The 26,574-nt window shown below is 43.0% G+C and overlaps 1 protein-coding gene across 3 annotated transcripts in view; it reads right to left on the reverse strand.

Annotated features, from left to right (window-relative positions):
* ARHGEF37 (Rho guanine nucleotide exchange factor 37) overlaps nucleotides 1-18,656 on the reverse strand; it is a 34,449-nt gene extending 15,793 nt beyond the window's left edge. Inside the window, exons 1-5 of one of the 3 annotated variants that reach the window (XM_080675691.1) lie at nucleotides 18,224-18,656; nucleotides 7,493-7,689; nucleotides 5,584-5,707; nucleotides 3,364-3,511; nucleotides 324-523 (exon numbers count right to left, since the gene is read on the reverse strand). In XM_080675691.1, the coding sequence (XP_080531817.1) occupies nucleotides 324-523; nucleotides 3,364-3,511; nucleotides 5,584-5,707; nucleotides 7,493-7,678 (658 nt within the window). In that variant the 5' untranslated portion in view covers nucleotides 7,679-7,689; nucleotides 18,224-18,656. Of the gene's footprint in view, nucleotides 1-323; nucleotides 524-3,363; nucleotides 3,512-5,583; nucleotides 5,708-7,050; nucleotides 7,097-7,368; nucleotides 7,690-18,223 lie in introns of those variants that run through there. The other 2 variants (XM_080675692.1, XM_080675693.1) reach the window with 2 other exon arrangements.
* Between the last annotated feature and the right edge of the window lie 7,918 nt (nucleotides 18,657-26,574).

The raw sequence follows: 26,574 nt of genomic DNA on the forward strand, positions 1-26,574 counted from the left end.
TTATGGCCAAGAGGAAAAAGGCCCTGTCTTATCTTGGGGGGTGTGGTATGCAGATGTGTGTCTTGGAATAGCAACAGCCATGTAGTGCCATGAGGGAGGCTATCTGAAGATGAAGGTGACACACAGTAAAGAACAGAGACAAGAGAATTATAGGGAAACTGACCCAGCAACCTGATCAAACCCTACCCAAAGGCCACTTACCTCTGGACTTGTGGTTCCATGAGCTACTACCTGCCCTTCATTGGTAAAGCCAATCTGATATGAGCTTTTTATAACTGGAAGTATGCTCACTGATGTATCCTCTAAATTACCCAAGTCCTTACCCACTTCCTTGCGCCTCTTGTACTCATTGATGTTGGTGTTCACGTCCTGGAGGGCAGAGGTAGCCCTCTGGAGGACAGAATAGGCACTGGCATCGGGAAGTGTGTTCTCCAGAATTTTCTGCAGCAGCAGTGGGTACTTGGTAATCCTCTGCAGAGGGATGACCAGTAAGAAACTGAGGCCTGAGGGTCCAGCTTGTGGCCTGAGGGAGAAGGCTGGTATTAGGTAGGTAAAGCCCACCCTTGGGGGCATCAGGGGGCCTGCCACTGAACTCACTGAGTGACCTCAGACAAGTCACCTTCTGTGGCTCTCAGTTTCCTCATCTGTAATGTATGAGGTCTAGAAGTTAGATGGATGCTGCTAGTTCTCATTTTACCCCCTTTATGGACCTTGGTTCCCCATCTGCGTCAAACCCAATGATCAGTTTTCTGCACTCAGCTTATTCATTCACCCAACAGCAAACACAGATGACCGCCCCCTCTTTACTCAAACACTTTTAATTGGCCTCAGAGATTCCCTCTGTCCATCTCCTAATCCACAGACCGCTCTCTTGGCCAACTCTGCTGGCCTCTCTCCAATGCTGGGGTGCTCTGGGGCCTCCTCTTCACCCACTCTCTTACTGACTTCATTTAGTCCTATGGCTTTAAACACATCCAAAACTCAGATCTTCATTTCCAACTTCTGCTTGGAGTTCCAGATTCCCATGGCCTATTTAATATCTCCACTTGGATATGTCCCAAACACAACTCTCTATATTGGGCATCCACATGATATGTCATTTAATAAAATGGTTCTGCTACTTCACAAAAGAAAAGCCTTTAAGATTATAGAAGCTTAATGTTTAGAGATGCATTTGAAGTATGTAAGGGAAAAAGTCATAACATCTGTATTTTCCTTTAAATAGTTTAGCATAAAAATAAATGAAGCAAACAGCAAAAGATTAACACTGGTTCATTTCAGGTAGTGTGTATGTGAGTGTTCATTACATTCTTCTATTTTTCTATATGTTTGAAATTTGTCATCAGAAAAAAGTAAAAAATAAAGTACAGGAACTAATAGTGCCAAGGTCCCTTCTGGAGCTCTGGTTCATGACTGGATGACTATCCCTCCAATCCTCTTCTTGATGATGGCTGGTATTTGCAGAAAGAATGCCCAAGTCAATGGCACCTGGGACATGTAGGTTATCTCCAGCAATCTTTCCTTGACCATGACCCATAGCCCTCAGCCCTGGCTTTCGAGAAACCCAAAAGGGTTCCAAACTTCAATGTCCAAGCACGCCTCCTCCATGAAGACTCACAAGTGTTGCTCATGACCACTCTCCAGCCGCCCTCTCTATGAGACCCTAGCCTCTTGCTCTTTTTCCTAAGGGAAAAGCTCCAGACTAAATGGCCAGGAAAGATCAGCCATGAGGCTAAATATAGGCGAGCAGGTGGGAACCCTTCCCACCCTCCCTTGCAGGGAGTGGGCAGGCAGGGCTAGGATCAAACCTTCAGGACACACCTACGCCGACCATCTGCTTTCACCAAAGGTTTCCTAGTGCTTGGCTGACCATGGGCAAGGGAGGTGGAAGCAATTGCCAGATTTTGGCAAAATCTGTCCTCTGGTCTCATTTTCCATAGGAAAGGGCCAACTGCTCAGGGGGACAACTGTCACCTCACGAATCAGACGGCAGGGGGTCCTCAAAGAGATTATCACATCTCTTCTCCGCAATTATCAAGTAACCCTGTCATCGCAGAGTAACATCAGCCTCTTACCTGTACAGTCTTTCTAAGGTAATTGGGAGAAAAATTTGTATGCAGCCTTTCAGATAGGCAACAAAAATGGCAAGATAATGCCCAGAACTAGGGGAATGGGAGGAAACAGACTCTCTTGGTGGGAGTATCAATTGGTGAGATCTCTTTGGATAGCAGTTTGGCAGTACATGAAATGTACAAACCCTTTGTTCCATCAACCCTACTCTAGTAATCTACCCACATAAATATCAACTCACGTGAGCAAGGTAGAAGTTATTCAGCAACTATATTTATGACAGTAAAAATTTGGTAACAACCCAAATATCTACCAACAGGATAATGGTTAAATAAACCATAAACCTGCCCTGGAAAAGAACTCTATGCAGCTATTAAATATATATATTTGAATTTGCTTGTATATGCATAAAGGAATTATGCAAAGATCCATTAGAATTTTTTAAGTGGTTACCTTAACCTTGGGGATTGGAGTTGTAATTGAGTGGATAAAGGAGGAAGATTGGGAAGATCATTTTTACTGTATAAATTTGGATGTTTTAAAGATTTTTGAACCATGTGACTATGTTACCCACTCAAAATTTCAATTTAAAAAATTGTTCTCTACATATCTCTACCTGGAGCTTCCACCCACTGATGTCAGCTCTGGCTGTGATGCCACTGGGGCAGTTCTGAGCCTTTTCCATGGGGCAGAACTTCAGTGTCTGTAGAGTGGCCTCCCCAGGTATTACACGCCTGCCTCCTAACACTGTTGCTGACAGCATGTGGTTCCCCCCGACCTCACTGCCCTTCCTATTCTAGTCATAAAAGCTGTTCACCAAATGTCTCTGCTTCTCCACTCCTAAACACATGGCAGGATAGCACATCCTGGCCTCCTGGTAGTTGGATAAAGCTATAGGATTAGTTCTGGCCCATGAATTATGAGAAGCGATGGATATCATTTCTAAGCTGGAGCATTCGGTTACCAGCATTAAACCCTCCAGAGTTCCTTTTTCCTTTGCCACAATTAGTGACAAAATTCTGACCAGTGGCTGCTGTCAGCTTGGATGCCAGAGTGAGGATAGTGCAAAGAGTCCCAGGTCACCTGCAAGGAGGAAAAGGAAGGCATAAACCTTTGTGGTCTGAAGCCACTGAGAGCTGGGAATTGTTTTGTTCTGTAGCATAGCCTAGCATAGCCCTTGCTGAGGCACTCCTGAAGCTGTGTGAGCAGCACCAAATGGAGGTGAGACCTCAACGGTCCCTGACCTTGGGGTCCATGCACCAGGAGCAAAGTCTCACTGGTCATTCTACTCACACCACTGCCTCAATGATGGCCTGGATCTCCCGCTGCAGCTCTGGCTCCCTTCGGTACGACTCCACCAGCAGCAAGGCCTGGTCATAGTTGGCACAGTAGACCTTATAGACTTGCTCCAATTCCTCTTGGAATTCCAGGAATAAGTTACCTGACAGTGGAAAAGCAACAAGAAGTTCACAAAGGCATGTCTGTGTGGCCCCTTGCTTGGGACTGGGAGGTAGTGAGGAAGACAACTTGCCAGCTTAATCTACTTTCTCGCCTTGGGCAAGTTACCTCATCTTCCTGAGTTTCCATTTGTTTCATTTTACTCCCATCATTTTGCCAGAAGGACTGGGTGACAGAATGATGCAGAGCTCAGGCTAATGCACTGTGAGTGCTTAATAAATGGTAGCTATAATTAGAGCAATAGTATTGATAAGGCTCATTATCAGTGCTTTACAGTTGACAAAACGTGCTCATGTTATGTCTTTACAGTGACTGTGTGTGCCAAGTATAACCACTAACGCACTAAGCATGCTATGTAGCACAGACATGCTATAGCACAGCCCAGGAAATGACAGGCATGGATGGGTTTCGGGCTCAGGGAGAGCTAGGGCCAGATTTCTAGTCAACCCTTTCCCAGTTCTGCAACCTGGGGCAAGCCTCCATTTTCCCATCTATGGATTGGAATAGAAATAGTACTCATGCCCTGGCTGGGTAACTCAGTTGGTTAGAGCTCATCCTAATATGCCAAGGTTGTGGGTTCCATCCCCAGTCAGGGCACATGTAGGAATCAACCAATGAATGCATGAATAAGTGGAGTGGCAGATCAATGTTTCTCTCTCTCCCTTTCTCTCTTTCTCTCTCTCTCTCCCCACACAAACCCTTCCTCTCTCTAAAATCAATGAATTTTTTTAAAATTTAAAAATAGTACTCAACTCCAAGTGTGTTTTTTTAATGAGGATTAAATGAAATAATGCATGTAAAGCATTTTACACAAATTTCATTCACCAAATATTTACCAACTGCTCATTTATTGACTATATGCCCAGCACTATTCTAAGCTCTCTGAATGAAACAAAGCCCCTGCCTCATGGGGCTTATATTCTAGAAGAAGACAGACAATAAATAAATATCATACATATACCAGGTAGTGATGAGTGCCATGAACCAAGACAAAGCCAGAAAAAGACTTAGAGAGCGGTAGGAGATCTAAGGCTTCTATGAAGCCTTTTAACCAGAGCTCTCCACTAAGACATAACTTGGGTGTAGCCATGAGACCTAGGACAGCTCCCACACTCTCCCCAACATGGATGCTTCCACAGGAATGTGACTGATGCCAAAGAAACTGTATCATATCAGTATGGCCAGGGACAGGGACATGCCAGTAACTGAGGGGCAGAGGAAGACAGACTCTCAGAGAGCAGAACTGTCCAAAGTGGGAGGATTGCCCAGGACACCAAAGTAAAGACTTATTTCCTCTCCTCTTGTCTTTCTCCAGTTACGGATTGCAAAGGAGTAACAGCAACAAAGAAGTTACTCCCAGTGTCAAAGGGTACTCGACCTGTAGCTGGGATTAGTGAAAAAGAAGAGTAAAGGAGGCAGGATGGTCAAGAGCTAGGGTTCTAGAGTCTGAAAGAGCTGGGTTCAAATCTTCATTCTCCCTGGTCAATCTGTGTGGCCCCAGGAAAGTTACTTAACCTCTCCGAGCCTTGGGTTTTTGTTCAGTAAAACAGGGATAATAATAATCAATAAGTAATGGTGTCACGAGAATGAAAAGGGCTACTACATGTTAAGTACTTTTATGTCCATTTTGTAAAGTGGTGGGTTGGACTATCAGGGGTCCTCAAACTACGGCCCGCGGGCCACATGCGGCCCGCCGAGGACATTTATCTGGCCCGCCGGGTGCCGCTGCCTATCCTGCTTAGCAGCTGACTCGTCCCGGGCCCGCAGTGCGCATAGGAATTTGTTCACAGTTGTTTTTTTTAAACTATAGTCCGGCCCTCCAACGGTCTGAAAGACAGTGAACTGGCCCCCTGTTTAAAAAGTTTGAGGACCCCTGGCACTAGATATTATTTGAGGGTCCTGCCAGCTCTGACATGCTAGGTTTCAAGGGTCCCAAACTCAGACTCCCATTGAGCTGCATTTCCCTGAAACTCTGGGCACAGTTCAGCAATGACCCCACGCTGAGGACAACTCCGCAGGAATCTAAGGCTGACAGCTGCCCTGTCTTTTGCTTACCAATTAGCTGCACTTGTTTCTCTCCCATGGCGTCTGTCCCCTGCAGATCCTGAAGAAATTTGCTGTTCACCTTGATGATGTCATCGATGTTTGAGAACAAGACATCCAGATCTCCCTGTGGGAGCTGGAAGGAACAAAGAAGCCATGGGAGGTTGCTGGGAGGTCAGTGGAGTGGGTTGATTTGTAGGCTTTGGGGAACAGTCCAGAACACACACACCCCCAGGGGCCCATCCCTCTTGGGAAGACTGCCCCAGTGGAATGTTTGCAAGGACTTTGAAATTTTATAAATTAGGTTATTTCCATTATTCTACAAGAGAAGAAAAGATGGACACTCAGCATGGAAGGAAAGCTAAGCTAGGGTTTTACCCTAAGTCTGCTGCCAACTATCATTTTTCTTCCCTCAGTTTCCCCATCTGTCATAAAAGGGTGGAAAGTTGGATTTCTTTCCAGTTCTGATATACATGACACCTTCCATCGTGACCTTGAGATGTATTCTGAACTCCAGCCCCTATTAACCAGGCTATCCCACTGTTTAAAAGGATGCGGGGCCCTGGCCAAATTGGCTCAATGGTTGGAGCATCGACTCTCGGACCAAATGGTCTCGGATTCAATTCCCAGTGGGGGCACTTGTGGGGAGGCAACCAATCAATGTTTTTATCTCTCTCACATCAATATTTCTCTCCCTCCCCCCTCCTCTCTCCCTTCCACTCTCTGAAAATCAATGGAAAAAATATCCTCAGGTGAGAATTAAAAAAAAAAAAAAAAGGTTGCTGGACATCTATAGGGTGTCCCCAAAATATGTATACACACTTTGAATAATTATTAAGGCAGAGTTTATTCAAATACATTTCATTTTAAAAATTGAGCTCTCAGCATTAAAGTGTATATACATTTTGGGGTGGGGTATCCTGTATTTATGTGCAGGGACATACACAGGAGATAGATATGTAGAAAGAGATGTCCTGGATGCATGACCAAGTGGGAAAAACGAACTGTAGAAAAATACCTAGCGTATGATCTTATTTTTGTTAAAATAAGTAACAATCTATTCTTGTTTGTTTAATGCCTACAGAAAAAAATCTCAATTTCTGAAGAGTAAAATATGAGAGAATTTTCACTTTCTACATTACCTACTTTAGTATTTCATTCATTTAAAAAACACTAATTGTAGCCCATTATTTATATGTCAATAACTGGGATATATTGCCCTAGCTGGTTTGGCTCAGTTGATAGAGCGTCGGCCTATGGACTGAAGGATCCCGGATTCTATTCCGGTCAAGGGCACATGCCCCATTTCGGGCTCAAGCCCCAGTAGGCAGGAGGCAGCCAATCAATGATTCTCTCTCATCACTGATGTTTCTATCTCTCCCTCCCTCTCCCTTTCTTCTCTGAAATCAATAAAAATATTTTTTTAAAAAAGAACTGAGATATATTAAACTAAGTGGTCTTTGTTATCAAGGAGCTTACATGTTAGGGAATTCTTGAAGTTTTATAGAGAAAGCTTGTATTATTTCTGCAATCAAGGAGAAAAAGGCATAAAAATGAGTACTAAAATAGAAAGCTAGCATAGTAATAACCTCTCCCTCCCACCATCCCCCAAATGAGACAATGAGAATGTAGGTTGGTTTAAGCAACCTGCTCTAAACTTGATAAAGGGCTATTTTACCCATTAGCTCACTTAATCTCTGAGGTGATTATCCCTCTCCCCGTTCAGCAGATGAACACACTAAGGCTCCAGATCTTGCTGAACATTCCATGGCCAATAAATGGAAGTACAGGGCTTACATCCAGGTGACTGCACATCCACCATGACTTTCCGTCCATCAAGCCTGTTCCAGGAGCCAATGTGAGAACCGAGGACCCATTTTGCCCCTAGAAAGACAGGCTGTGTGTGGCTCCGCCCAGGTACCTGCTTCAGGCGGCTCCTGATGTCCAAGGCGCAGAGCCGGAGCATGTGCAAGTAGGAGACCTCGGTGTCAATGAGCTCCCTGATGGCCAGCCTCTGATGGAGTGACCACCTGTCCTCAGACACCTGACTTTCTCCGTCCGGACTCTCTGTCCTGGAGGATGGCTCATCGGCCCCATGATCAGCCATGCCAGCAGGTTCTGGGGAAGACAAGCACACGCCAACTCATTTCCAGGAGCTCTCCTGGGACATGCTGTCTCTAACCCGAAGCTAACTATTCACCCAGCAGCCAGAAAACATCTTTAGCTGCATAGAGTCAAGATGAACTGTGTATTAGCATTTGTGGGACGTATCTGAACAACCTTAAGAGGTAGAACACAACTCAGGACATTGTTTCATTTTTAATTCATGGCCCAGGACAATGTGCTGTCTGGCTTGTCTTCTATTTTCTGCCCCAGCTCTTGACCCAGATTTCTGTATCTGGTTCAGCTGAGTCAGTCAGTCTCTCTCTCTCTCTCTCTCTCTCTCTCTCTCTCTCTCTCTCTCTCAACCCCACCCATACTCCAAGTGGTTCCCTCCTCTCTCTGACCCCTGTCTTCCCCATTCAGGCCATACTACATGTCATCTGGGCTATTTCCACAGCCTCCAAGATCAACTTCCTATATCCAAACCCCTCTCCCACCTGCTGCCACCCACACCCATTCATCCTGGACAAGGTTCTAGTTTAAATTTCCTGAAAGCAAGCTTGTGACTACAGTAGTCCCTGCTGTGAGATGTCCCCTGTGGCTCAGGATCCCGCTCCAAACCTCATTTTCCCCTTCCTAGACCACTCCAGCGAAAAGTTACATGCATTTCTCCATACATGCATGGTCACTTCTGGCCTCTGCTTTTGCACCTGCTGGGCGCCCTCCTGTGTCTATATCCTCCAACACTCATCTTCTCTGAGGCCTTTCCTTATCTTCCCAGCCAGATGTACCTTCTCCATCTCGAAGTTTAAAAAATACAAATGTCTATCGACAAGATGGCTTGAAAATCCTCTCTACCACAAAATATCAAAATGCTAGATCAGCTATAACAAGCTTCCTTTTCGCTATATGGCACGGTTTGCAAGAGAGTAAAGGAAATCAGCAGGGCCCCCAAACAGAGGGAACTGAAAACCAGAGCAGAACAGCCAAGTTGTGCAGCTGTCCCAGTGGCTGGAGTGGGCAGGGCAGAGCGCATTGCCGAGCTCAGGGAACCAGGGACTCGGGCAGTAGTGCCCAGGCAGGATCAGGAGACAGTCTCCTTCACAGAACCGGGGTCCCCAAGGACTCCGGTGACATGGTGGATCTGAAAAAAACAAAACAAACAACAACAACCATCCCCCGAACCACACAGGCCCTTCCTGTAGTATTGCTTTGGGATCCATTCCTAGAGGCCCACTCTGTGGCCTGCTCCTCCAGTTCCTCACTAATTTGGTAAACACATAATGCCCTCTGGTAAACCCCTTTCTGGTTAAAAATAGAATGGTTTGTGTTCTCTCCAACTAAACCCTGATTAATACAAATAAGAACAAGTAATACACAAAAGAAAAATTTAAATGGCTAATACACTGTTGAAAATATGCTCAATTCACTACTAACTAGACCAGTGGTCAGCAAACTGCGGCTCACAAGCCACATGTGGCTCTTTGGCCCCTTGAGTGTGGCTCTTCCACAAAATACCACGGCCTGGGCGAGTCTATTTTGAAGAAGTGGCATTAGAAGAAGTTTAAGTTTAAAAAAATTGGCTCTCAAAAGAAATTTCAATCGTTGTACTGTTGATATTTGGCTCTGTTGACTGAGTTTGCCACCACTGACTAGACAAATATGAATAATTAAAACCACAATGAGATACTATTTCACTCCCATCAGATAGGCAAAATATAAAAATAAAATGTTGGTGATACTGTAGATGGAAAAACTGGTTGAAGGGTACATGGAACCTCTGTATTATTTCTTACATCAACGTCTGAGTCTATAAGTATCCCAAAATTAAAAGTTTTTTAAAAAGCCTCAGATACCACTATATCCCCTTTGATACTCGCCCTAATCCCATTCCTCTGTCACCTTTTCCAGAAGTTACTACTATCCTGAATTTTTACAAAAAAAATTAATGCCTGTGCTGCACATGTATGTATCACTAAACAATAAGTAGCATTGTTTTACATATTTTAAACTTTAAAAAAAATAGTATCAGACTCTATGTACCCTCCTGGGACTTGGTTTTTGTTTTTTCCCTCTTTGCAATGTTTATGAGGATGTCCATGTTGATACATGAATACAGTATTCATGAATTCATTTTCACTATTGTTCAGAATTCCATTACATGGCCATACCACAAGTTATGTATCCACTCCCCTGGGGACATTTAAGTTGTTTCTATTTTTCTGTTATTATCAACATCGCTACAGTGACCATTTCTTGTATCTTCTTTGTTTAACTCTGGAGAAGTTTCTTGAAGGCAAGATATATCTAGGAGTGGAACTCCTTGGCCTGACGTGGTGAGAAGGCTCATATATTGAGATGACAGTGTAAATTGTTACAACTACTCCAAAGAGCAAATTGGCACTATCCATAAAAGTTGAAAATGCACACACTGTCAGGGGTAGCAATACCTGCATCAGACAAAATAGACTTTAAAACAAAGGCTATAACAAGAGACAAAGAAGGACCCAGCATTTCTACTTCTGGGTATTTATCAGAAGAAACCCAAAACACTGATTTGAAAAGACATATGCATCCCTATGTTCATCGCAGCATTATTTACAATAGCCAAGATATGGAAGCCACCCAAGTGTCCATTAATAGATGTGGTACATACTCAGCCATAGAAAAGAATGAAATCTCGCCATTTGTGACAACATGAGTGGATCTAGAAGGTATTATGTTAAGTGGAAGGAAATCAGACAGAAAAAGATAAATGCCATATGATTTCATTTTTATGTAGAAAATAAATGCATAAATAAACAAACAGAAACAAACAAAGACACAGAGAACATTTTGAAAGTTGCCAGATGGGAAGGGGGCCAGGGGTCTGGCTGAAAATAAGAGATTAAGCTATGCAAACTGCCAGTTATGAAAACAGCCACAGGGATGTAAAGTACAACTACAGGAATATAGTCAATAATATTGTCATAACTATGTAGGGAGTCAGATGTGTATTAGACTTATCAGAGTGATCACTTCATAAGGTATATAAATGTCTGATCACTATTGCATACATGAAGCTAATATAATATTGTATGTCAACTGTACTTGAAAAATAATACACTATTTTAAAAAGACAATATCACAACCTGGAGATTGACACTGATGGTCAAAATACAGTACAGTTCCATCACAAAGATCCTTAATGTTGCCTTTCACCCTTGGCACCAGCCCCATGCCTTCCTTTACCCCTGGCAACCAGGAATCTGTTCTCCATTTCTGCATTTCAAGAATGTACGTAATCATTCAGTATGTATATATGAACCACACAGTATGGAGCCTTTGGGACTGACTTTATTAAATCAGCACAATTCCCTGGAGATTCATGTAAGTTGTTGGGTGTATCAATAGTTCCTTTTTATTGCTGAGCATCTAAGATGTTTTAGTCGTTTTTTAAAACTAAAGTAAATATGGCAAAATGTTAAAAATTAAACAAAGCTAGGTGGGAAGATCATAGGTATTTGTTTATTGTTCTTTGTTCTTGTCCTGATAGTTAAAATATTTCCTACTATTTAAAGTGGCATGCATCCCATTCAGCCTTGTACTTGGGTTATTTAAGGCTATGCCTCATCTTCCTGGCTAGACACGAAGCTCTTAGAAACAAGATGAGCACCAATTCATCTTGTGTCCTCCTCTATGCCTCATGATACTACATGTTTGCATACATAAATGGTCCTTTTGGATGCATTAGTACCAGAAGTTTCTGTCCTGTGCCATAAACACTGACCCAGGGAACAGATAATATGTAAACTGAGTGTTTGGGGACAGCTGTTCAGAAGGCAAAGAGCCTAGAAAGGTCCTGGAACACATTTGTCTGCTGCACAGATCTATTCCAGCTCCTGAACACCGCCTGTGGTCTGCTGAGCTGTCCCTGGCCGGAATCACTGGCATTCACCACCCCATGCCCAGCTTCTCTAGAAAGATCCCAATAGGATTTCAGAACTACTCAGATCCCACTATTCATAACTGTTGCTAAATAAACAAAAAGCATACATAATACTTTATAGGGAACTTCAAAATATTAAAAATAGCATTAATTAGTAGTTAGGTTAATTGCAATCTAGACCTTCAAGTAGGTCTGGCAAAAGCTCTCCGTAGCAGCTCTGTTTTATAGACTTGCCTAGTCCAGACATTTTCTTTTAAAAAAAAATATATATTATATATTATATATATATATATATATATATATATATATATATATTTCTTTATTGATTTCAGAGAGGAAGGGAGAAGGAGAGATAGAAACATCAATGATGAGAGAGAATCATTGATCAGCTGTCTCCTGCACACACCCCACTGGGGATCAAGCCCGCAACCCAGGCATGTGCCTCCGGCCAGAATTGAACCTGGGACCCTTCAGTCCGGAGGCTGACGCTCCATCCACTGAGCCAAGCCGGCTAGGGCTAGTCCAGACATTTTCTAGAAATGTTTTATTGGTTTTTTAAAAACAGAAAGTAGATCAGTGGTTTCCAGGCAGAAGGGATAGGGGCTTAAGGCATGGTAGCTACTGGGTGCAGGGTTTCTTTTGGGGATGATAAAAACGTTCTAAATCTGTTATGGTGATGGTGCACAACTCAGTGCCTATACTAAAAACCACTGATTTGTACACTTTAAATGGGTGGATTATCTGATGTGAATTATATTGCAATAAAGCTGTTACCAAAAAAATATTCTCTGCTGGCAAGGATACGGAGAAACTGGCTCTCTCGTACATTGTTGGTGGGAATGTGAAATGGTACAGCCACCCTGGCCGGTGTGGCCAAGATCTAGAAACAACGAAATGTTTTTATAGTAAATATAACAGGTGAATGGTTGTTGTTTTTTTAAAATGTGATATATCCAATATCACTGAATACTCAGAAGTAAAGTGAACTATTGATACACAGCAACAATGTGGGTGGCCCTTGAGGGTGTCATGCTGCCTGAAACAAACCAGTCTGAAACGGCTACATATTGCGTGACTCCATACATATAATACACAAAATTACAGAGACAGAGAACAGCTTAGTGGCCATCTGGTTAGGGATGAGGGTGAAGGGCAGGTAACTGTTCTATTAAAAAATAGCACCAGAGTGGACTTTGTGATGATAGAACAGATCTATTCTCTTAACTGAGATGGTGGTTACACACATAATAAAATGGCATAGAACCATCATATCCATATAATACACCAATACTAATTTCCTGGTTTTGATATTGTGCTATATTTAAGTTGTAACCATTGGAGGAAGCTGCTGAAGAGTACACAGAACCTCACTGTACCAGCCTTACAACTTCATGTAGATCTAACTGTTTCAAAATAAGTTAAAAGTTAACAGAATCGTATATAGCTTAAGTGATCCACTATCTTTGCAACATTCTCAGGACAAATGCAGCTTAAAAGCCCAGGAGAGCAGGCTGGGTGCCCTTGTTCCTTTTCCTGGTGGGCCTGGTAGGGAGGCTTGCCTTGGAGAACACACTCAGGGAAACGTGGCTTTCCCTACAGTCCAGTCCATACGCCATCCTGAGATCTCCTTGATGCTGTGTGAGAGCCAAATAGGAACTAAAATCAGTCTGGCAGCAACTGCTATTGACTCTAAGATAGGATAAAACAGTTAACTCCCTCCTCCTCTCTCTTCTCCTTTGTCCACACTGGCATAGAAGAATTGGGGCATTCACAACAAATATTTGGAGCAGCAACTTGGTGCCAAGCATTCTCCTAGATTCTGAGGATACGAAGATCAAGAAAAAAAATGACTTTACAATAAATCCTTAAAGGTGTAACCATTTAAAATATCTGGCTATTTGTTCCATATTTCACTCCTTTGAAAGAAGAGGAACTAAATAAATAGGATGGACATCCTGATTATTTCATTCCTTCAAGACAAAGGAAGTAACAGGGGAAAATCATACTCCTAACCCAATTCTGACCAGTTGGAAGAACTGGAGAAATGAAAGTAAGAAGATCTATATGGAGAAGTGAAACCACCATCTTGAAGTTCTTTTAGAAAGTAAAATGTCATGGCAAAGAAAGTTGAACATCCATCCTCTTACCTCAAGTTTTAGAGGTAGGTCAATTTAAACATTTAAGAAGAAAAAAAGGAAGTAAAACCCCCGGGTTGAGACTCTAGGGATTAGGGAAGGCTGTCAAAAATGAAGTTCAAGCATCATGATAGCCAAGACCCTGTTGAAGAATAAAGGGAAGAAACACCTTTAGAAACAAGCGTGTCCACATGGGGATCCTGGTTAATGAGAATGGATTATAAAGATATAAACACTAGTCAGAGGGCAGGGTCCTCTACAAAGAGCTTCCAGAACTCTCACACTCAGAAGGAGCTAAAGCTCTGCCCCTACTAGGACTGCCAACCACATTTTAGGGTTCATGTTCAGAAAAAGTAAGAAATGGGCACACATTTGATGGCTCTGCTTCCCTCTTGGCCCTAAAGAGTGACTGTAGGAGGCACTGTGAAGGTTCGGAGCCCAGATCCTGGAGCCTGCAACCCTGATTTCAAATTTGGATTCTGCAATCAATTGGCTGGCTTTCCTGGGATAATTATATAACCTTTCTCATAATTAGATAATCCATGTAAAGTGTCTAACAGAGTGCCCGGGACATTGTAAGCTCTCAATAATAGTAACTGTTGCTTTTGCTATTATTGTTAAATTGGAAACCATTACATTACCATGAATCAGATGAATGAAGAAGCTATCTAAGGACATTTGACTGGTCATGTTAAAGCAGATGGTGAGAACAGGTAATCATGATGATAATAATAAGAACAACACACCAGACCCTGACTGAGAACATAGCTGACACCAAAGAAATGGAGCTGAGACATAGAGGGACCATGAGACTGAGCTGTGATGGCATTACTCAGTCCAGCCATGATGAAATCTGATTCCCTTTGAACTTTTTAATATTTTCATCCCCCACCCTGCTTTGATGTAATCCATGCTGAGTTGGGTTTTGGCCACCTGATTAAAACAGATGGTCTGTCAACCTTTGGAAAAGGAAACAGAGCCCTTGGAGCCAGCAGAGCTAACAGCAACAACAACAAAAACAGGTCATGCTAAGCTATCCTGATTTATTTACTTAAAGTTAACTAGATCAGTAGATCAAAGGAATGCTGTAAGCTAGTGTAACTGGACCAGCAAGATGTTGATGTCAGTCTCTCCTGACATCCTTACAAATAAGGAAAAGAAGGCTGAAGGTGGGAGAGGCAATAGGACAGTAATGTAGACTAATGGATAAAAACTACCAAATTCAAAGAGCATTGATCAGTATCAACCTGTGGGATCTGCCCTGTCTTATTAAGGATATCCCTTAGTGCTTTCCATCTCTAAGACCACCTGAATCTAAACCTCTATTACCTTTCTCCTGACTGAATGCACAGCCCAAGAGTGGAGTGGTCATTCAAAAACATGGAACTGCTTGCTTTACTTCCCTGCTAGAAACCCACACAACTCCTCCCTGACTCTCATCCCCCTTCCAAAGAACCACTCCTTTCCCTCAATAGTTACTTTTCTTATTTTACTTGTTTTACTAGTTCAGTGGTCGGCAAACTGTGGCTTGTGAGCCACGGTTTGCTGCTCTGTTGACTAATGAGTTTGCCGACCACTGTACTAGTTCATTCAGTAGAGTGTAAGGTCGCAAGGCCAGGGGTCATGTCTCTTTTATTCATCAACACATTACCTAGTGTCTACTATAGCTTTAGCACATAGTAGGTGCTAAACTAGTTGAATTAATAAATGAACAAAATGGATAAATATTTGGCAGAATAATGATCAAATTGCCAATGACACTATTACAAGTGGAGTTAGACTAATATAATCATACACACAACTCTTGAAAGCCACCAAAAGTTTGAAGTCAATTGTATATAAATGGAATTGTACAGCATATACTCTTTTGTTTTTTTGGTCTGGCTTCTTTCAAAAAAATTATATTGAGGTTCATCCTCATCCATGTTGTAGGATGTATCAATAGTTCATTACTTTTTACTGCTGAGTAGTATTCGTTATATGGATATACCACAGTTTGTTTATCCACTGGTCACTTCCCATTTGTCTATTACAATAAAGCTGGACCTAGTAATGGAATGTCTGTGTCACATGATAGGTGCATATTTAACTTTTTAAGAAAATGTAAAAAAATTTTTTATACTTCACCTGAGGATATGTTTTTATTGATTTTAGAGAGAGAGGAAAGCAGAGGGAGAGAGAGAAACACCAATGTGAGAAAGAAACATCAATCAGTTGCCTCCCCTACATGCCCCGACTGGGGATCAAACCCGCAACCCGGATGACACTCCAACCAACTGAGCCACACCAACCAGGGCGAAAATATAAAACTTTTTAAAGTGTTGGTGCCATTTTACATTCCCACCAACAGTGTATGAGTTCCAGTTCTTTCACAACCTCATTAACACTTGGTGTAGTCAGTCTTTTTAATTTTAGCCATATCTAACAGGTATGAAGCAATATCTCATTATAAATTTAGTGTGTGTTTCCCTAATGACTCATGATCTGGAGCATCTTTTCAAGTACTTATTTGCTACCCATACATCTTCACTAGGACATCCTGGGTGGTTTGTTTACTTGTTTGTTGAAATTACAAAAGAGGCTCTAACTCATTACATAACTAGACAAAGAATACAGACATTTAAAAGAATAGTATCCCACTACTAATCCCCACTGCCCAACACACGTAACCAAAGGTGTATAGGAATCACCAGGAGCACTTATTAAGCATGAACATTCTTGTCCCTAGCTATTTGCCCTAAGCCGTCTTTCCCTGGCTATAATTATAAGGCCTAAAATGGTAGAAAAAAGAAACAACACTGTATTTAGTAAAAGCAGTTCTTTTTATAGATAGGCCTGCCGGGGCCCTGTCCCCACAATTTTGGATCCACAGATTTTTTAATTCTTAAGCTTGTCAATAAACAAGCTATAGACTTTGGAAAATCACGGTCAACAAATGCCATTTTGCTTCAGTTGCAGCACCCAAAGACACCCTCCTCCCATTAGTTAAATAAAAAGCCATTTATTTGATCAGGAGGAGAATCAACCAAAGCACTGTTTTCCATAGCAAGCAGCTGACCCAAAAGGGATGTGAGCCAACTGCCAGCAACTCCGGTACCCTGGCAGGAACTCAGCTGAACCTCCATTGCCAGGCAAGACTGGATATTACCTAGGTTCCCACCTATGTCTTCCTCTTTCCTCTCATTTAAAAATTCTAAGTGCTGACCCAGGCAAAGAGGGAAGTGAGGCCCAATGAACAGTGCTTGGCTGGTAGTTTCATGGGTTTTTTGTTTGTTTGTTTTGTGTTGTTTCCTCTCTCTCTTTTTAATGTCTGGTTGTTTCTACTTTCAGCATTTGACCTTGGGTCAAATATTAAGTCTACTGCATTATCCTAAATAAGTGCACTCTGATTTAGATTACTACCACCAAGGTATGTGCTGCCATTTGTAAGTCATAATAAGGTTGATTTTATATTCGTGGGTTTATAACGTTTTGAAGTTTATTTTATTTTGGATATTGACCAATTTTCTCCAGGTCGTCACCCTTTCCAAATGGCACAGCTGTGATTCACGGGGCTATGGGCACTTACTACGAGCTCAGTACTCTGCACTCATTCTTAAGTCTGTCAGTAGCCTGAAGTATAAAGCGGACAATCTTATCTCCATTTTACAAAGAAAACTGGGCCTTGGGGAGGATCAACTATATGTCCGAGATTACACAGCTGGTGACACCAGGACGCTGCCTGGGCTCACAGCAGATACTCTGTAACCAGCCTTAAAGGAAAAGATAAACTGTTCTGAAACTGCAGCTGAGTGACAGCCTTTAGCTATTCCTGACAGCAGGAATGCTTCATGTCAAATCTGAAATTGTGTGAAAAGTTATGTGTGAATCCCTCTGTGGAGAGGGCACCAGACTTGTAAGGGGTCAGTGATCCCAAGGTTAAAACCCAGTGCCTGGGCAGCTCACTTCTCCATTCCCCTCTAAGGTCTAGGGGCTCACTGGGCAGGGAGCACTGCCGCAGTGCCTGGCGTTCTGGCTTCCAGTCCCAGCTTTGGCACTATTTTTCTGAGGGCCCTTGGCCAAGGCAACTCGCCCAATGAACATCCGATTTCCCATTCGCTTGTCCCCTGGCCTTGACTGTCTATTTATAATTATACTTTCCTTGGCAAGGGCTCTTTAGCTTTGTTTGTATTATTCCATGGGTTCTTACTAAAAGTCGGCCCATATCCTACAGTGACGTAGGCAGGGATAAACAGAAACAAGGCATGATGAGTTTTTTCTAGACCAGCTTACCTCTCTAGGGCCTCAGTTTGCCACCTGTAAAGTGACTCGGTTGGGTCACATGGATCAGGTGGCTCGCGTTACCTAAGGCTCAAGACACAAAGTAACTACAAAGCAACCTGGGACTGGGCGTCGTTGCTCCCGCGCTCCCCACCACCCTTTTCAGATCTGACAGCAGCTGTTTGCCCGCACCCTTCCCGGGCCCTGTCCTGCCAGGCAGACTCACCGCGCGTGCAAGGTGCCGGAGCTCACGCGCGCGCGGAGCTCGGCCGCCCAGGTGACTGCGCAGCCAGGGCGGAAGGGGCGTCGGGCTGCCGGGACCCACGCCACGCCGGGCCTCCGAGCGGCTGTCCCCACGGAGGGCGCGGGCCGACAGAGCTCTGCCCACGCTGCGCGCGTGCGTGCGGCAGGAAGGGGCGGCCCGGTCTCCCGCCTTTGTTAATTGTCTAAGTGGAGCCAGGTTGTTTTCCTCTCGCTGCTCCTGGGAGTTGGCCTCAGCCGAGGTGGCCCAGCTGCAGCAGCAACACCCCTGAGCGGCGCAGTCAGGCGTGAAGCATTACAAGTGGGTGTTACCGCCACGCCCCGGGGCACACCCACCCATGGCTTCTCATTAAGCAGCCTTCGCTTTGGGTCTTTCTTTTAGTCATCACCCCAAAAACAGGGGCGGGCACTTAGGCCACCCAGCGGGAATGTTGATGCCTGGATCACTAGATATCTGTACTCTTGCTCGAATTGCCAAACGTTAGGGCTGGACCTTGATTTAAATCTGCGCGTCACTTGTTCAGTACCTCTGGTTCTTGTCCCAGCACTCCTGGGAGCCCTATGCAGAATCTTAGACAAACCTGCCAGCCCCCCTGCACCCTATTTTCCTTTTCTATGATATGAAGGTGTCCATTCTCTTACTACTGTGAATGGGACACTGTTCTGAAACTAAGTATTCAGCAGTCAACTCGCCCTCTTGGGGGTGGGTCAGACATTGAAGACACAACTGAAAGTGATAATTACTATGAAATGTATGGGAAGTTTCATATCAGAGCAACCAAACCTTATTTATGGAGTCATGAATTGAATAGATTCACATTTCTTTTCTTTTTTAAACATTTTTTTTATTGATTTCAGAGAGGAAGGGGGAGGGAGAGAGAGAAACATCAATGATGAGGACCATTGATCAGCTGCCTCCTGCATGCCCCTTAGTGGGGATCACAGACAACCTGGGCATGTGCCCTGACTGGGAATCTAACGGTGACCTCCTGGTTCATAAGTCTACGCTCAACCACTGGGCCACACCGGCTAGGCTAGATTAACATTTCTAAATCCTCTGGGTTCTAACATTTATTCTTATCCTCATTATTAGAGCTTATATATGTATTATTATTAGTGACAGCAGCAGTAATATTGCCAGGTACTATACTCAGCATTTTACTTGTGTTTTTTCATTTATCTCTTTAACAACTTCCCTAAGATATAGGTATGTTGCTGCTTATTATCTTTTTTATTATCCTCCTTTTAGAGAGAAAATCAGGCTAGAGAAATGAAAGTAATTTGCCCACTGTCAAACAGTTAAGTGACTGGATCAGTATTCAAATTCCGACTGTCTGAGGCCTCAGAGTCTGAACCTCTACTCCACATCCATAAAAATATGAAGTCCAGAATGGTGTTGTTATCTTGAATGTGATGGATGAGAACAATGGAAGAGGAGGGGGTGGTTGTAGCCTGTAGAGGAGAAAAGCAAAGGAAGTTGAGAGCTTTCTTAAAGAGCTGTCCATGGATTAGACTTGACCTTAGAGATTACTGCCATGAAAAAAAGCTATAGGGAAACACATTGCAAATGTGAGGAAGAACTTCTCTAACAATCAGAGCATTTCAAAATTGATATCTGCCACCTGGAGAGAGTGAGCATCCTTTTAATAAATGTCATCATTCAAGCAGATTGGGGATGCTTCAAAGAAAAGTCAAGTAAAAGTTAAGGACTGATTTAGATCATCTCTAAGTTTCCTTCCAATTCAGAAGGAAGTCTGAAGGGAAATTGAGTCCTATAGTGATTAAATGACTTGTCCAAAGTCACCCAAGGAGTGCAGACCTGACCCCCAAACAAAGTCTGACTTCTAGATCAAACATCCTGCTGTGGGTGAGGGTTTTGTGCAAGCTCTTGTAAAGTAAGTGTGGTGTATGTGACCAGTCTTTCCTTAGATGTGTGGAAACATCTGCTTTACCCACTTTACATTAGCAATGTGTGTCCTTCTTCCTTGATTGTGCTGAGTATTCTGTTTTCAGATACAAGTGTCAACCCTTCTGGGAAATTCCTGTATTATAGGGGTCCCAGAGGTAACAGGGTCCCCACTTCCCTGGAGAAATATTTATTTAGTAATTTAAGGAAAAGGAGACAAACTAGATAGTATTTGTATGTGAAAATGATGTGTTTTTTTTGATTCTGTGTTAGGACTCTGCATTATCTGGAGTTAAATTTCTAATGCACTGGCACTAATTCCCTATCTCTCATCCTCATCACAAATGAGCAGCAATCTAGTTGTCAACTTCAGAAGAGGCATTATTTTATCTGGCTGGTGGCTCAGTTGATTAGTGTGTGTCCCTTACACCAAGAGGTTGCAGGTTCGATTCCTGATCAGGGCACATACCTTGGTTACTGGTTTGATCCCCAGTCGAGGCACGTAAGGAAGGTGGCTGGTTGATGTTTCTCTTCCTCTCTCTAAAATCAAAATTTTTTAAAAAGGTATTCTTTTCTCAGTACTCTAGAGAACTACTTGTGTTTTTTTTTCTACTGGAAACCTCTAATAAAGGAATGCAGTTACCTTTTGGGATTTATTTCTGGAACATTTACAAAGAAATGGACATACCTTACCCCCAGTGATACTAACTCAGTGGTCGGCAAACTCATTAGTCAACAGAGCGGCAAACCGCGGCTCGCGAGCCGCATGTGGCTTGCGAGCCGCAGTTTGCCGACCACTGTACTAACTCAAAGATGAAAAGAGACGCCCTAACCGGTTTGGCTCAGTGGATAGAGCGTCGGCCTGCGGACTCAAGGGTCCCAGGTTCGATTCCGGTCAAGGGCATGTACCTTGGTTGCAGGCACATACCCGGTAGGGAGTGTGCAGGAGGCAGCTGATCGATGTTTCTCTCTCATCGATGTTTCTAACTCTCTGTCCCTCTCCCTTCCTCTCTGTAAAAAATCAGTAAAATATATTAAAAAAAAAAAAAAAAAGATGAAAAGAGTTCCCTGGCACTTCTACTCTCAACAGAGAGGTCAATGTTTAAATTTTCTTTTTGAAAAGAAAATATATTTACCGGGTTCAAATTTGAAAGTATTGTCAGAGCTACAGCTTATTGGTCTTGGAGTCCTCTGGCATATTGCCTTGTATATAGTAGGTGCTGAATAAGTGCTTATTGAGTGAGCGTGGATTAAGAAGTTGTGGAAGACAGAGAAAGAGGTGGTGTAGGGTGGGGCAGCAGACATTTTACCTGAGGTGCATGAGTTGAAAGGAAGCTCAGACAAAACACCCAGACCAGTTGCAAATTTTAAAAATATTTTTATTGATTTTTAGAGAGAGAAAGGAACATCAGTGTGAAAGTAAAACATCAATCAGCTGCTTTGCTGCACACCCCCCACCTGGGATCAAGCCAGAAACCTGGGCATATGGCTTGACCAGGAATCGAACCGGCAAACTTCGATGTACAGGACGATGCCCAACCAACTGAGCCATACTGGCCAGGGCCCAGTTGCAAATTTGACCATGGCTTTATCCAGTAGCATCATACTCTTTTGGGTTGAAAATTACCTAAAGACTATGTGTTAGACAGAGTCTTTAGGTTGCAAACAACAAAAATTGAATCTAGTTAACTAAAGCAGAAAAGAAATTTTTTTAAAGAGTAGTGGGAGCTCAAAGAATCAATGAAAAGGCTAGAGAGCCAGGCTAGGAATACAGGCAGGCACCAAGGGAGGCTGGGTGGCTAGACCCACAGAGGAAACCATGCCATGAGATGCTACTGTTGGGCACTAGCAATGCCCTGGGGACTGGGTGCCATAGCTGACCCAGCTGCCGTCACTACTACAAGATACTGGATGTCACTGCTACCAGCATACATTTTACACATTGCCTGCTTTTCTCAGCCTTTATCTCCAGCAACCCAATCCAGGAAGGATTAGCTCTCCAGTCATGCTTGGGTCCCAAGCAGTCAGTGATCAAGAAAAACTGATACCAGGGTCCTGCCTCACACAGTGGCTTATTCCCCAAACTTATAAAGGCAATTTGGGGGCTGGGCAACCAGAAATATGACAAATGCCCACTATACAGTCATCTATCTATATAAAAGGCTAATATGCTAAGTGTCCCTCCCACCTTCCGACCGGTTGCTATGATGCGCACTGACCACCAGGGGGCAGACACTCAACGCAGGAGCTGCCGTGATGCACATTTGCAATTTACAGAGAAACGGCAGTGTGGACCTGGCCAACAAAGCAACATTGGGCTTCCCCTAAGTGGGACACAGGCCCTGCCACCACCCCAGAGCAACAGCCCACCAAATCACAGCCAACACTGCTGAGACCCCATGGCCAGCCTGGAAACACTCGCTGTGGGCCCTGGGTAATGACATCACATAGCAACGTCCAGTTTCCTCTCCCTAGTGACAACTAACCTCCTTGAAGTTTCTTCAGCCCAGGAACACGACTTGCTTTATAGCCAGGAGCAAACACTTTATACTATAACCAAATGTCTGTGAAGCATTTTCCTGTGCCTCATCTCATTTGATCCTCACAGAAGTCCTGGAGTAGGTAGATAGGAGACTTGGTGGAATCCTATTTTCTTTTCATTAGCTGGAACACGGAGATTTGGAGAGCTTAGAAACTTGACCGGACTGAAAAGAAGAAATAGTGGACCTTGAAAATGACTTCAGGTTTCCTCACTGCACAGAATATAGTCAAACACTGCTGCAGTTAGATATTTTACCCTTTGTTCTCCCTGCGTGATCTATAATAATAATGTGCTTTGTGTTGATATTTACTGCTGTGTTGCTGACAATTACCTGAAAGAGAAGTTGGGGTGCTTCACTGGGCTGGAAAAAGTTTAGCTAAATCAGAAAGCAGGTCTAATAAGCAAGTTTATTCTATATATATAAAAGGCTAAGTTGACTCATGCATGCGCGATACATATAAATCTCTTGCTGGCACCAATCACACGTGTGGGTTTCCATCTGTCATTGTCGATTGTGAATTTGGTTGACATTTCTATTATAAAGAAAGAGTGAATAGTGATATCAAAATGTTTCCTCTAATTAATTTCCTTTCAATGTGCACGAATTCGTGCACTGAGCTACTAATCTTCTAATAATTTGTAGGCCCAAAACAGAAAGAATTAGAGTATAATCTATATAAAGTACTTAATACAGTACCTGACCTGAACTCTCAAAACCAGAAAAGATGCCCAGCTGGGTGGCTCAGTTGGTTGGAACATGGTTATCCGGTTTGATTCCTGGCCTGAGCACATAACTTGGTTGCAGATTTGATCCCCAGTCAGGCACTTACTGGAGGCAGCTAATCAATGTTTCTCTCTGTCTTTCTTTCCCTCTCTCTCAAATCAATGAACATATCCTCAGGTGATGATTAAAAAACAAAACACAACAACAACAAAAAACCCAGAGGGGGTGCCTATCATGGTTATTACTCACCCTTTAAAATTTTTAGCTTATCAAGAACTTCTTTACAACACCAATATTTTCTTCCCAAGCCTCTCCTTTTCTTTCCTGTTGGAAACACAATTGCAGAGTAGAGCAAAGAAAGGTGGAAAAGAGGTAAATTGTGCCAAATGTGTATTTACCAGAACAACAGGGGGGCGGGGAGGGCGGGGCAGGGCATGAGACTAATGAATCCAACTTGTTTTTCTGATAAATTTTTTTAAAAACTGCCTACCTTGCCCTAGCTGGTTTGGCTCAGTGGATAGAGTGTTGGCCTACAGACTGAAGAGTCCCAGGTTTCATTCCAGTCAAGAGCACATGCCTGAGTTGCGGGCTTGATCCCCAGTAGGAGGCATGCAGGAGGCAGCCGATCAATGATTCTCTCTCATCATTGATGTTTCTATCTCTCTCTCTCTCTCCATCTCCCTTCAACTCTGAAATCAATAAAAAGATATTTTAAAAAATAAAAACTGCCGCCGAAACCGGTTTGGCTCAGTGGATAGAGCGTCGGCCTGCGGACTGAAGGGTTCCGGGTTCGATTCCAGTCAAGGGCATGTACTTTGGTTGCGGGCACATCCCCAGTGGGAGGTGTGCAGGAGGCAGCTGATCGATGTTTCTCTCTCATCGATGTTTCTAGCTCTCTATCCCTCTCCCTTCCTCTCTGTAAAATATCAATAAAATATATTTTAAAAAATAAATAAATAAATAAAAATAAATAAATAAAAACTGCCTACCTCGCCCAGCCGGTGTGGCTCAGGAATTAAGCTTTGCAGGTCACGGTTCGATTCCCAGTCACAGCACATGCTTAATCCCCAGTGCGGGGCGTGCAGGAGGCAGCCGATCAATGATTATCTCTCATTGTTGATGTTTCTATCTCTCTCTCCCTCTCTCTGAAATAAAAACAACTGCCTACCTCTTTTAGAGTTTCAGTCTTGGGATCATATCTATTTTTTCATTCAACTTTGTGAAATCTACCATTCTAATTTCTACAGTAGTAATAAAAATAGATACTAGCTACTACATGCCCTAGTTCTAAAGCTTAGGAGAGTCCCTCTAAGTTTACTTTGCTGGAACTCCATTATTGAATAAATGCCTCAGATCTAGCATTCGGCTTTAAGGTCATCAAGAAGACATGACCACCAGTTTGACCTGTGAGCTGGACCTGGGCAATTGGAGGCTCCCCACCCCCTGCCCTGTGCACTCTACTTGTCTTCCCTGAAGCTAGATAAAAGCTGCCCAAGGATGCAGCCTTGAGATAGTAATGTGGTGATGAGACTATCTAGACTGGGTACATGACTAAACTCTGTTAAGGCCTCCTATGTACATGACAGACCCCAGTTAAGGTCTTCACATAAACTTTTAAGATTTGGTGATGGGCCCTGGCCAGGTAGCTCAGTTGGTCAGAATGTCATCCCAATACATCAAGGTTGGGGTTCAATCCCTGGTTGGGCACATACAAGAATCAACCAATGAATGCTCAAATATTATTCTATGTTCCCTGACTCCAGCCCTTTCCTGGACATTTACCATTTGACTGTTCAGATTCAACTAGGCAATTCTGGCCATGCATGATACCAGGCTACAGAAGCAGGATAAAGTAGTAACAGCAAATGGGCATATCCACAAGATGGCAGCATTGTATAATTATTGAAAACCGGGTGTGGCCAGGTTCTTAAACATACCCCTCAGTGGCATATTCTGTGATCTATTAAGTGGATGCCTGTTTTTATAGCTTCACTTACTTGTGAAATATATGGGCAGTTTCCTTCCCCAGAAGTCTTACTGTTCTGATATGCATGGATCAGAGAAATGAAAGAGCAGTTCATTTGGGAGTCAGAAGAACCGGAGTTCTGATACAAGATATCCCCAACTCATTTAGTGCACTTGGGCAAGTTAACTAAGATCTCTGGGCCTCAGTTGTCCTATCTAAAAATTTAAAACGATGAAATTACTTTCTCCACAATATTTTTTTATGACAAAAGATGCTGTATAGCCTTGGCCTGTGTTGGTTGGAGCATCATCCGGTGCACTGAAAGGTTTCTGGTTTGATTCCCGGTTAGGGCATATCAGGATGCAGGTTTGATCCCCAGTGGTGGTGAGCCAATCAATGTTTTGCTCTCCCATCCATGTTTCTCTCTCTCTCTCCCTCTCCCTTCCTCTCTCTCTAAAATCAATAAAAACGTATTTTTAAATGCTGTAGAATTATTACCAATCAGTGTAGATGCAATATGAAAACTCAGCATCTTCAAGTTGATTGGAAGAAAGGTTCTGATACCTTTAGAATCGCCTAGAACAGTGGTCGGCAAACTCACTAGTCAACAGAGCCAAATATCAACAGTACAACGATTGAAATTTCTTTTGAGAGCCAAATTTTTTAAACTTAAACTTCTTCTAACGCCACTTCTTCAAAATAGACTCGCCCAGGCCGTGGTATTTTGTGGAAGAGCCACACTCAAGGGGCCAAAGAGCCACGGTTTGCTGACTACTGGCCTAGAATATTTGTTTCCTATGACACATCTTAAAAGCCTAGGATGGGGACCTTCTCAGAAGGAACAATCTACATAATTCAACCAGTTATGGTAGTATCGTAGTTATTACACTTTTTGTTGTTGTTATACTTGTCTTATTTGGGCTTTGGACAATAATTGTGAAAGTCCTACTTCAGCTAACAGCCTTTTCCCCTCCACCAGGAAGGTTAAAAAAGGTCACCTTTGGCTTGAATTGCCAATAATAATAGCAGTAGAGTATATTTGTACAAGGGTTATGGCTTAAACAAAGTGCTTTTAGATATCCTATTTCAACTAGGGTAGAACCTATGGCAATCAATGATTGTATTGGACAAGAAAATACAGGCTTAGAAGGTCAATAGAATTTGAAATTCTAAGCAAC

Source organism: Plecotus auritus, assembly GCF_963455305.1.
Source record: "Plecotus auritus genome assembly, chromosome: 6".
In the NCBI taxonomy this organism is placed as follows: Eukaryota; Metazoa; Chordata; class Mammalia; order Chiroptera; family Vespertilionidae; genus Plecotus; species Plecotus auritus.